Source organism: Phragmites australis, chromosome 16, assembly GCF_958298935.1.
Source record: "Phragmites australis chromosome 16, lpPhrAust1.1, whole genome shotgun sequence".
Lineage (NCBI taxonomy): Eukaryota > Viridiplantae > Streptophyta > Magnoliopsida > Poales > Poaceae > Phragmites > Phragmites australis.
The window spans coordinates 8,269,020-8,281,443 of NC_084936.1; the positions used below are offsets into that span (position 1 = coordinate 8,269,020).

General features: G+C 45.8%; 1 protein-coding gene across 2 annotated transcripts; it reads left to right on the top strand.

Annotated features, from left to right (window-relative positions):
* The first annotated feature begins 7,349 nt into the window (after positions 1 to 7,349).
* Positions 7,350 to 9,062, top strand: LOC133896465 (LEAF RUST 10 DISEASE-RESISTANCE LOCUS RECEPTOR-LIKE PROTEIN KINASE-like 2.1). Of its 2 annotated transcripts, none has more exons than XM_062337074.1 (2): positions 7,350 to 7,488; positions 7,614 to 9,062. In XM_062337074.1, the coding sequence occupies exons 1-2, from the start codon at positions 7,443 to 7,445 to the stop codon at positions 8,909 to 8,911; spliced, it is 1,344 nt and encodes a 447-aa protein (XP_062193058.1). In that variant the 5' UTR covers positions 7,350 to 7,442; the 3' UTR covers positions 8,912 to 9,062. The 2 variants fall into 2 exon arrangements, with proteins under 2 accessions (XP_062193058.1, XP_062193059.1); XM_062337075.1 differs by having other exon boundaries at positions 7,357 to 7,508.
* The last annotated feature ends 3,362 nt before the right edge of the window (positions 9,063 to 12,424 follow it).

Sequence of the window (12,424 nt, forward strand, 5' to 3'; positions counted from 1 at the left end):
AAAGATCAATTGAGAATTCCACCGCTCGGTTGGGCGGCATTCCTGGCAACTCTTCTGGGAAGACATCAGGAAATTCACAAACGATCAGAATACTCAGAAGATCCGTGGCTGAGATGACTTTTAGGGTATAAAAGCAAGGATGGATCTCCTTAAGCTTCAAATGTACTTGTTTGCCAGATTTGTCATTAAGAGTGACAGTCCTATGAGCACAATCAATAACGGCCTTATTTTTGGCAAGCCAATTCATTCCCAATATGGCATCCACTCCTCTAGTATCTAGCAGGATCAAGTTTGCAGAAACTGAACTCCCTCAATTAGAATCTCAGCCAAAGGAACGACACGGTTGGTTCTCAACAATGCACCGGGTGCATCAATATGATAAGAGGAAGATAAAATCTTGGTGACCATGTTGTGACTCGAGATGTAACTCTCCTTGACAAAACAATGAGATGCACCAAAAGCAAAAAGCACAATTGTAGGGCATGAATTCACAAATAACATACCCATCAACACGTTGTCTTCCTCCTGAGCTTCCTTGGCAATGGTGTAGCGCACTAGGCCCTGCTTGGGGAGATGCGTAGCTTGGGAGGCTTACTGAGGGGGTTAAGCTGATAGTGATGGCCTTGGAGCAGTCACCATGGCGAGGTTTCCGATAAGGTCAATTGTGTGCATAATGCCTGACACACCCACAGTTGTAGCACGGGCCATCGGGGGTCACCAGTAACACTCGCTTGAGAACCAGTAGGTCTTGGAGGCCGTCCTTGAGGAACGGAGAAGGATGGATGCCGCACCATCCACATCGACCGTGGAGTAGTCGAGGCCAAAATGTGAGATGGAGGGGGTTGACTCTCTATCTGTGCTCGTTAAGAGCCCCTGCCCATGGAAGGCGACAGAACCTTTTTGCGCTTCTTCTCCTCCTGGTGGTTCTTCAACTTGAACTCCATCGTGAGAGAGGCGCTCACTAGCTTGTTGAAGTTGGCGAAATCATGCACCGATAGCGGGTCTTGCATCTTAGAGTTGAGGCTATTCACAAAATACTATTGCCTCCACACATCAGTGTTGACCTCATCGTGAGCATACTGTGCAAGGTAGTTGAACACCTGCACATACTCCATCACCGATCTGCCTCCTTGCTTGAGGTCCATAAACTCTTGCCTCTTGATCTCCATAAGGCCTTTAGGAATATGAATGTCACAAAATGCCTGGCCGAACTCCTCCTAAGACACCTGGTGATTGGCAGGGTGCATGGCCAGAAAGTTGGACCAACACACATCCACCGTGCCTTGGAGCTTATGGGTGGCAAAGAGCGCCTTCTCGTAGTCCTCGCACCGATGGAGCATGAGATTCTACTCGATGATGAGAAGCCAATGATTAGTGTCAAGGGGGTCCTCAGCACGTGTGAAGGTAGGCAGCTAGGTCCGTAGAAAATCTGAGAAGTCATCTCAGCACCCAGTCCCACCTCCTACATGAGGGGCCATATTGCACACGAGAGCCTCGAGGAGCGCTATCTGGGCTTGGCAGATTTGTTCGATCTGCATAAGAACATACGCCATACTCAATGGTGGAGGCTATTGGAACCCTCAGGAAGGTCTCCAAGATTTTGGCGGGTTCTCATCCTATTGTGACGATAAAGTGAAGAGGGAAAAGTCAAATTCTGGCTTAGTATAATAGCATTAGCCGGATATCATTTACTTGGACCCATAACACCGTGTATTTCAAAAAAAAAAACATGCATATGAGCTATAGGACATGAATGTGTGCTAGATTCCTATCTACATGTTTCTTTCTCGAACACGTCTCTCCGTAACAAACATCAATGTCGTAGGCATTCATACATACAATAGTTTTGAACCATCACCCTTCGCGCTACCTTTTATTTCTCGTGTGAGCGGTGTGAGTTGCATAAGCACCGATTCATACGCTGTTGCCAATGTATTCCCGTCCTGTATCGTCGCTTTACGGGATACCCCATGTAAACACCACATCAGTAGACTATCATATCTACCATCATATGGTGGATGTTCATACATTATTGCTAACATATTCACTTCCCATACAATCGCCGTACATAGCACACCAGGCCCCGACCTCACACTGGTTGAGCCCCTGATATTTACCGCCATCGGGATGTGTCCTAACTTTTTTGTCAATGCAACATGATTCATGAAAAGGAACAGCCCAATATGAAACTAAATGACATGAGCATCACAGACAACAACGCATTACACTTAGGAGCATAATATGGAAAGTTCATACATATTAATCATGAGGAGGCATGAAAGAAACTTTTGTGGGTTCCTTAGTGGATTTGACACTTTACTAACCCACGTTCTAAGTGTTTTTAGACTACTTCATTAAACTAGACTCTAATACCAGCTATGGGGGAACCGTCCAAATAATATTCTAGTTAATAACCAAGTCGATCATCTATATAATCACGACTTCAACTATTAACCAGAATATCATCCCGATAGTCCCGACACATGTTTTGTGCCCAAGATCGGAAAACATGCCTTTCCAACATAAGCAATCACAACAAAGCTTAATAAAGAGCGAGTAATTAAATTATATTACAAGTTCTTAAGCATTTAAAAGTTTAAGAATTTACAACAAAAGAGATCTAGGAAGATACTAAAACTGATCAACTCCTAGCCAAAAGAGAAACTACGCAGCAGAAATAAAAGCTAAAGATAGCAAAAGATGGGTGAAACCATATGTCCTTAGGCTTCACCCCAAAAGCGTGACCTCCGAGTAGTTTCCTACTCATTCCCGCTGCTAGCATCGATGAGTGTGAAGTAGCCAAATACCGCCTCTTCCTCACCTGCAAAACTTATAGAGCAGCTGAGTACGGAGGCACTCGCAAGACTTAATTCATATAGGGTACATATAAATAACCCGACTCCAAGGATTATGCATTGGGCCATTAGCAAGGAAAAAGGCCACAATGTTGATTAAAACATATGTGTCCACAACCTAGACACATATGTGTGAGCATCTAAATATAACCAATATACCCTTCAAAACCTGTAACTACCAACCTACACATAAATGTAAATGGAACCATAGTAATACATTAATAGCAAGCTATCAACATTACCCAACATACCATCCATACCATCATCCCACATTCATAACTCTACGACCGATACAAATGGACAGAAGCATGCTCATGACCGAGAGCGCGGTAATTTGAATTGTTTTTACACCCTGCACGGGGTACTCCTTTATCTACACGACTCGAGGACCATACGGCTCATGTGTCAACACTAGGCCCACGTGAGGGGGTACTTGTGTCAACTTTTTCCAATAAGCCCCAACCATTTGATCATGCGCTGATACGTGCGGGGTTATCCAGAACCACTCCCTGAGCAAACTGGATACCCCTACAAGCCTGCTCGCTCACACCATCGACTTGCATGCCAAAATGGCCACAACTACAAAGGTATTCAGCTTCTTGTTGCCATATGAGACATGTAGTAAGCACGGAAAGTGCTAAAGCCAACTGTACCGACAGACAGTGCTTAACCGATGCAAAGCGGTTTATGGTGCCCGGGATCCTCTCCCGATTTACCCCAAAGAACTCCTCCAGGGTAGAAGACACCCCTAGTACCGCTCACATCTCATCTCATCCTCACATCTCATCCAACCATCGACATCATAATCAATATTCTTGAACAATAAGTAAGCCTTAAGCTCGCAAACAATGGTTGCACCATCACTCGACTTCTACCGAGGATCTATGTATTGCTAAGCATTTTGAATAAATTTCAAGTTAAGCATCAACAATGTTATCAAAGCTACAAGGATATAGATCATCAAATAACCAAGGTAGGACAATGCATCATATAGGTTCTACCCATATAAGTCCGACATCGACTCCTTGAACATGCAAACTAACATAAAGCATAGTTTATTAATTTTAGACTCCACAATTCAAATCAAAGGGTATGCTTAGATGCTTGACTTGCTGCTCTGAGGTTTCCTTGATACTTCCCGCACAACACTCATAAAACTTTGGAAGGATGGTGTCACCTTCACGCACTTGGACCGACGGCACAACACCCTCTAAACGAATCAAAATGCAATGCATAAACAAATGAACAACAGTAAAACACGCAAATGATGCATGCTTGAAGTAAAATAGAGCGTCGAGCTTCAAAAACACAAGTGATTAGGGTTTGAAAGTTTGAAACCCCAGACAAGGTAACCTAAGTATACTTGGCTTTAACAGGCTAGCGGTTAGACCGACGTAGAGGTGGCGATCTGACCGGCGGCCAACAGAGAGTTTTGGCCTCTAACGGTCTAACCATAGGCATAGTGGTGGTCAGACCGCCCACCTATGGTCTGACCGACCTAAGTGGTAGTTAGACTCCTGTATAAGTTTTCAACTCGGATTCTCTGGTCCCAATTGGCAGTCAGGCTAGCCCTAGCGGCAATCAGACTGCCAGATCTTACAGGCAGTTCCTTTGCGGGGTCGCTGGCGAGGATTCTGGTGAAACCTTCAACACCGAAGGGTACCAAAATTCTCTATGGGACTAGTGGATTGTTTCTAAAGTGATTTGGACATCATTCACTGAGCCAAACTCAAAAATACCTCATGGATTGGATGTAGGCTAGGTTGAACTTGGGCCTAAATGATATGAGGGTCGAATCGAGCTCGGAAACAATAGGGAAACGGTAGGGGATAGCTCACATCAGCTTATGGAAGCTTTCTGTTGGATTGGAATGCTCCGGGAGGCTCCGTTTCACGGATCGGCTCCCGGAGTGATAGTGAAGCTTGTGGTCAATGAACGGGTCTCCGGCGAGGGAGAAGAGGGGAAAACATGGGGAAGTCCTCCGAGAAGCACATGAGAGTTCCCACCTCTGATCTCTGGCCTTCAAACGCGACGAGTAGAGCTCTCTTTCTCTCTCTAGGGTCAGGTGGAGAGAGGGAGAGTGAGAGAAAAGTGAGAGGGAGAGAGCAAAAGAAAGTGATTGATCCACTTAACTCGAGCTTCTGTGTGCTGGCGGTCAAACAACGAGCTCGGGCGGTCAGACCATGGGAAATCCATGTGGCAGCCCACGTGGCAGCGCACAGACTGCAGGTGAAACCAGATAGACCGCGAAGGGGTTCTTTTGCTGAAATTTTCCTAAGTCTCCCCTCATCATCCTCTTTCTATTCTTTTCTTCTCCTGGGTATGTAGGGATTCTCCAAAGTGCTCTAAACTATCTCTAAGGTGTTTGAGACATGTTTAACTGGTTTTTCATAGACAAACACGTGCAAGCACATACGATGACGATTATGCATGCCTAATTACATAATTAGCATTTTGGGTCGTGATAGCGGTGGTTTGGTGGTGGCTCGAGGCTCGTCTTAGGCGTTGCAGCCTATGGGGGCTTTTCGGGGCAATGCGCTCTCGCGTTGGTAGCAATCGTAGCTGTTGCGGCTTAGCGTCAATGCAGGTGTGGGGGGTGGGGATTCATGAGCATAAGCTCAAGTCGACAATCTACTGGTGCTAATGTTGATGACGCCCGTGTGCACCATTTCCTCCCTGGAGGTGATATTGTGGCGTCTCTCCCACCCTTGGGGCATTTCTAGGTGAAAACCTTGCCTTAGTTTCTGGTTGGGCGATAGCGGCGTTGACGTCGCTACCTTTCTGAAGGTGTCATCTCTGTAAGCCCTTCTACACTCATTGGCAACAACTGGTTCTTCTGTTCGGGGTGTATCGCATCATCGATGCCTCTAACTTCTTTTGCAGGATGGCCCCTACGCCTCCGCTTGGTGCGATGGCATTTCCAGTTCATGTGGCATTCTCAATTTCAGTTGCTGCCTGATGCACACTCCTCTGAAGTGACGTGCTCGTTGACTTCTTTGGGGTTTGGTTCGGTGTGGGAGTAGGGCTCCACCAACCAAGCTGCTACTTGCGTCGATGTAGGGCTCCATCGGCTTGTTGCTTAGGTTGTTGGCTTGGTGCGTGAGTTGAGTTAGGTTGGGCGCAGTTGTTTGTTGGTTGCACCGTGTGTTGTGGGCATCATTGAGTTGTTCGGAGTTGTTTTCGCCGGCTTCTTCTTTAGGTTCACCCCTACAACCTCACTTCACAGCGTCTCTTCTTTCAGTTTGCCGCTTCATGACAAAGTTTTGGTCCAATGCGTGCTCCTCCGAAGCGATGTGCTACCGACTTGTGTGATAGAGAGGTGCGGTGTGGAAGCAGGGCTCCGCCAACCGAGTTGTGAGGGTGACAATTGTTTGGTTGGCTAGCGCGCGATTTGAGTTGGGTTGGTTCTGTCTGTTCTTGGGTTTGTGATGTTGGTGTGAGCATCGCCTGTGAACTTGAGCTCGTATTGTCATCTCGGGATTATCTACCGATTTTCTTTAAGATCGCGTAGTTGTGAAGTTTTTTGCCCCAGTTTCCTTTATAAACTAGGCCAATTCTCTTCTTCTATAAAAAATATCAGCATTGTTGTTACCGTCCCTTCGAAAAAAACAAATCTATACATACAATTTGTGTATCAAAGATCTATACATCTGTTAGATAAAAGCGCATGGATCGGCCACATGATCGAAACTCAAAAGACATCCATTTATCTGACATATACGTTCATATGTAGTTTTTGTTATCTATACTAGTATATTACGACAAACTATATCTGATCAATGACTTGCATTGGAGGATTGAGGCATTTTTTTAGGCCAAACTTTGGGGGAGTTCCCCACAGTAAATTTTCGTAGCTTAGATAAATACAACCTAGCGGGAAAGAAGCAAAAAGTCCTTGTTAGTCTATACAATCAGGCCTAGCCATTGGAAAATACTATGTTTGACTTGCATCGGAGGGTGGAGGCATTGAATAGTAAAGAAAACAAACTATATATATATAGGGACTATGGATTAAAATTTTGTAAATTTCAGAGAGGAACAAAATATTTAATTCCTGAATTTTCTTTTGCTGACATATGAGACCCACCAAACAGAGGACGAAAAATGAATGAGATTTCAATAGAAGTTTGCAAATTTGTCTTTTTGCTAGTGAACGAAAAAAATATAAAATAGAATTGAAATCCCTGTAGGGACAAGAAGTCCACGAGTAATTCTCCATTCCTACCTTGTGCCTTCTCGAAGTTAGACAAATCATAGCTGTAGACTAACGGGACTCGGTCACTAGAATAATTGAACAATAAATATATAATCTTCTAGCACATATCTATAAGTTGTGTACTCCAGATGCTTTTATTTTATTTGTTGCCGTCACAAATTAGTCTGTAGTGCGGCCAATTTTTTAAAAGCAAAGTGTGACCAGAACCCACCTCTAGTCAAACGATCATCGTCAGCCCATCGGTCATCGATCTGGACATTTACCTACCTGTACTAATGTTCATCAGATAAAATGACACAGTGTCTCGGTCCTGACCGGAGAGGAGAGTTAGCTAGCTACTTGCCCGGGCCAGAAAGATCAATCGATCCGACATGTCGTCGGATGCAACAGCCGGAGGGAGCATCGCAATAGCTATTGGTACATTGACAGAATACCGCGTTAGCTCCTAAATTCATCCATGAGTTACGCGTAATCGATCGAGTTTGCTAGCGAAATTAGTAAGTGTGTTGATTGAGTGGTTGCTTGACTTTTGTTATTTTCAGTGTCAGTGATCGCCGGCGGGATCGTCGTGATCGTGGTTTCGGTGCTCATCTACAAGTGCTGCAAGCTGCGCTTGTTGCGCAAGTACGGCGCCCTTGCGCTGCCGCCGCCAGCACTGCCACTGGTAGGCACGACGATGGCAGCAGTGCCAGCAACCAGAACGAACGGTGGCACAACGACGGCAGCAGTGCCAGCAACCAGAACAAACGGTGTCACGCCTATGACGATGGCCAACGGCAAACACAGCTGCAGCACCTGCGACGTCGTCAAGGACCGTCCCGTGAGGTTCAGCTCGCTGCAGCTGCAAGAATTCACCGGCAATTACGCCGAGACGCTTGGCGCCGGTGGCTTTGGGGTGGTGTACAGAGGGCAGATCCCCCTCCCCAACTACGACAGCCTGGCAGTGGCCGTGAAGGTCCTCGGCAACGGCATGGGAAAACGTGGCGAGGAGCAGTTCATGGCGGAGATCGGCACAATCGGGAGGACGTCCCACGTCAACCTCGTCCGGCTCTACGGCTTCTGCTTCGACGCCGATCTCAAGGCGCTCGTCTACGAGTGCATGCCCAACGGCTCGCTCGAGCGCCACCTCTTCCTCGACAACGGCGGCATCCGTGAGAAGGGGCGGCAGCTCGGGTTCGACAAGCTGTACGACATCGCCGTCGGCACGGCGAAGGCGATCCGGTACCTCCACGACGAGTGCGAGCGGCGGATCATCCACTACGACATCAAGCCCAGCAACGTGCTTCTGGACGAGGCCTTCCTGCCAAAGGTGGCCGACTTCGGGCTGGCGAGGCTGTGCGAGAGGGAGAGGACGCACCTGACCATGACAGGCGGCGGGCGGGGCACCCCGGGGTACGCGGCGCCGGAGCTATGGATGGCGGCACCGGCGACGCACAAGTGCGACGTGTACAGCTACGGAATGCTGCTGTTCGAGATCCTAGGGCGGCGGAGGAACTACGTTGACGCGCAGGAGAGCGGCGAGCGCTGGTATCCGCGGTGGGTGTGGCAACGGCTGGAGCGCGGGGAGACCGAGGTGGTGGTGGCACGGGCACTGGCGGGAGTTAAGGACGTCAGCAAGGCTGGGAGGAGGAAGGCGGAGCGGATGTGCGCTGTGGCGCTGTGGTGCGTGCAGTACAGGCCGGAGGAGCGGCCGTCGATAAGCGGCGTCGTGCGCATGCTGGAAGGCGACGAAGACGTCGCCGCGCCGGCCGTGAGCCCCTTCACACATCTGGATTCCGAGCCATTGCGGCAAATTGTCACGGACACCACCACCACAACCACGTTCGGCTCAGCCGCTTAGCTTCCATCCACCTTGCATTGCATATACTCTTGCAGATCTTTATGTACATATTTGCTTATTTGTTTGGAAACGGTGGCTTGTTATTGCTTGATTTGTTAGTACCAGCTCCGCGCTATTAAAACTCTTTGGTTAATTAGGCCCTCTTCCTTTTTTTCATGGCTTTAAAAATGCTTCGGCTTCTTGTATAGCAGCGCACGTTTTAGCCCGACTCGCACGCACCTGGATTTTTTTTGGCCTAGTCTATAGTCCACTCGGGCATTTTTGTCCAACTCTCACCCTAATTTTGGGCTCTGTTGGATCTCTCATCCTACACTTCCCATTATTCTTTCTTCCTCCTCTAGTCTTGTTCCTCATCTACTGCAGGCCCCGACCACTACCGGAGACGGCTTCTTTGCCGAGTGTTTCAGACTTTGCCGCGTGCTTTTTATCGGGCACTCGGGAACTCGGCAAAGAGGCTATTTGCCGAGTGCCAGAGAGAAAGAACTCGGCAAACATCTGGCACTCGGCAAAGAGGCTCCTTTCCCGAATGTCATTTTTTGACACTCGGCAAACCCTATTTTTTTTTTCAGTTTTGACCTTCAAACTTTTTCTGCAGTCCTCATACAATACCTGGTACTCCATGTTCCAATGTGGCACATTTCTCGGACTTTTTCTATATTTCTTTAATTTATTTCAATTAATTGAATTTTTTTGGATAATTCAAATTATAACTGCTAGTCATTCGAATAATGAAAAAAAATGATATTCATGTTATTTAGTATAATGTGAGGCCGTATCCAGGAACAGACCACCAATTTCGAACATCTTGTTCACGAAACATGACCACGAACTTGCGGTAAAGTTGTTTTTAAATTGTATAAAAAGCAAACGAAGTCCGAAAATCATGAAACTTGTCAAGATGTCATGATATCATATGTGGAGGCTGTGATAAAAATTTGAGAAGGTTTTGCGCAAGTTGTCACGTACGATGCTTGCAAACCGAAGAATCTCCGAAGAAGTTTACCGCAAGTTCGTGGTCATGTTTCGTGAACAAGATGTTCGAAATTTGTGTTCTGTTCCTGGATACGGCCTCACATTATACTAAATAACATGAATATCATTTTTCCATTCATTTTTTTTCATTATTCGAATGACTAGCAGTTATAATTTGAATTATCCAAGAAAATTCAATTAATTAAAATAAATTAAAGAAATATAGAAAAAGTCCGAGAAATGTGCCACATTGGAACATGGAGTACCAGGTATTGTATGAGGACTGCAGAAAAAGTTTGGAGGTCAAAAGTGAAAAAAAATAGGGTTTACCAAGTGTCAAAAAATGACACTCGGGAAAGGAGCCTCTTTGCCGAGTGCCAGGACGTCTGGCACTCGGCAAAGAATTTTAAATTTTTTTTAAAAAACCCCTCTTTGCCGAGTGCCAGATCGGGGGCACTCGGCAAAGGGGGGATTTAACCCCCGGCCCAGGCGGCCCACACACACCGCACACACGCGCCCGCCGCCCCCGCCCGTGCCCGCGCCCGCGCCGCCGCCGCCCCCGCGCCAGCGCCGCCGCCCCCAGCGCCGCGCCGCCGGAGGAGGAGGAGAAAGAGAGGAGGAGGAGGAGAGGAGGAAGAAGGAGGAAGAGAAGGAGGAGGAGGAAGAAGGAGGAAGGAGGAAGAAGAAGGAGGAGGAGGAGGAGGCGCCCCGGCCGCCGTTGCCACGTCCCCGACGCTTCCCCAGCCGTCGTCTTGTCCACCGACGCCCTGGCCCCTTCACCACCGCCGCCCTATGACGCCCACTAGATATGCCATACCGTCGTCGTCGTCGTAGTATTACTAGTAGTTACGGTAGTAATATATATTGGTATGTATAAGCATGAACAACTATATGCATGTATGTGTGTTGTGCTCATTTGATGCGCTCCTCGATCTATGTACATGAGCAGCTGATATATAGTTAAGCTGATACTTTGACCACTAGTTAATAGTACGAGATGTATGTAAAATATAGTAGCAAAATTATAATATTTTAAATTTACTTTCTCAGAGAATTCAAGCTATACCATTTTTAAAATTCAATAGCAATATTCAAAAGGATTAATGAATATCCTGATTGCACATAACCCAAAACGCCGCTTTTTCCTGATTGGAGTATTAATGAATATCCTTTTTCAGGAGTATTATTAATGAATATCCTTTTTCAAGAGTATTAAAATGAGGTTATAAGCAAAAATATTAGGATAAATTGCACATGGCCATATATAAACAAATTTGAGAACACTCACAATAAAATTTACAAAATTTTAATTTTTTTGGAATCTAGTTAATTACATTGTCTCACGTAAAAAAGTCTTCCTAGCTACTAATTAACATCGAGTCTCTAGCAGAGACCTAAGTTGATAGCTAGTTTCCATTTGTTGTTGCCATAGAACGAACTTGAACTACACATTCAGCTTAGATACGATGTGCCTTTCTTCTAAACTGTTCTTGAAAAAGAAAGACAAATTGAAATACAAATCTTCGCTTTTGTGCGGTACGACTCTCACTTTGGTTTTGTTTCCTTATCTCCTTTTTCTTCCGTCTTTTCCTCTTTAAATGCTGTAGAATCATCATATCGATTATAGGCCCACCTGATGGGTCGATCGAATTCGAATTTGTTTGTCGCCAGTTCGTGCTTGCATCATGCATGTATCCTGTGTACTAGTTATTAGTTCAGCTGCTTCCCAGTGTTTGTGCTAGCCAGCTAGAAATAATTAATAATATTTTTCCTTGACTCCATATCATCACACGGGTAATGTAATACTCCATCCAGTAGAAAATATTTGACATTTTGGACATATCACGGTCTTCGATGCATACCCTTACCTACTATTTTCAACTTAAATATATTTATATAATCTAATATGTTTATAATATTATAAAAATACTTTTGAAGATAAATTCACACATATAATTTTCATGTTTTGAAACTAAATATTTCAGAAGTCATCAATGACCAAAGTTTTAAAAGTTTGACCGCACCTTGTCCAAAACATCTACATGTTTATATTGCTTTTGCTTTTATTTTTGGCTGTTCAGGAGCACGTATTGATGGTTCTGTTTGCAAGTTGATGGGATAATATGATTTAGTTTCTTTTAATTACCTTGTGCTAGTTATAACAGGACACCTTTTTTGTACTAACATGTATGCATGGTCATCGTCTCATCGACCAGAGTGAAGAGCACTGCTTTGTCTGTTGCAATATAGTGGGGGCACTTGTACCCCGCCGGGCACGCCGCGACGTCGCCGGAGGAGGCGAGGGTTTGGTACGCTTTCTCCAGGATGGACTGCATGTACTTCCCCTGGGCTTCAATCCTCATCTGGAGGTGCTTTTGGACCTGCATGTTAACATATTCATGCATGCATGAGCACAACATGTGAAGGACCAAGCAAGCTACATTAGTAGTGGTAATAAGTGAGCTTCCAAAGAATGTTCATGGAGGCATGTTGTAAAGTTAATCATGAGCAACATGGTAAAGGCACAAACAAAGTCGAGTT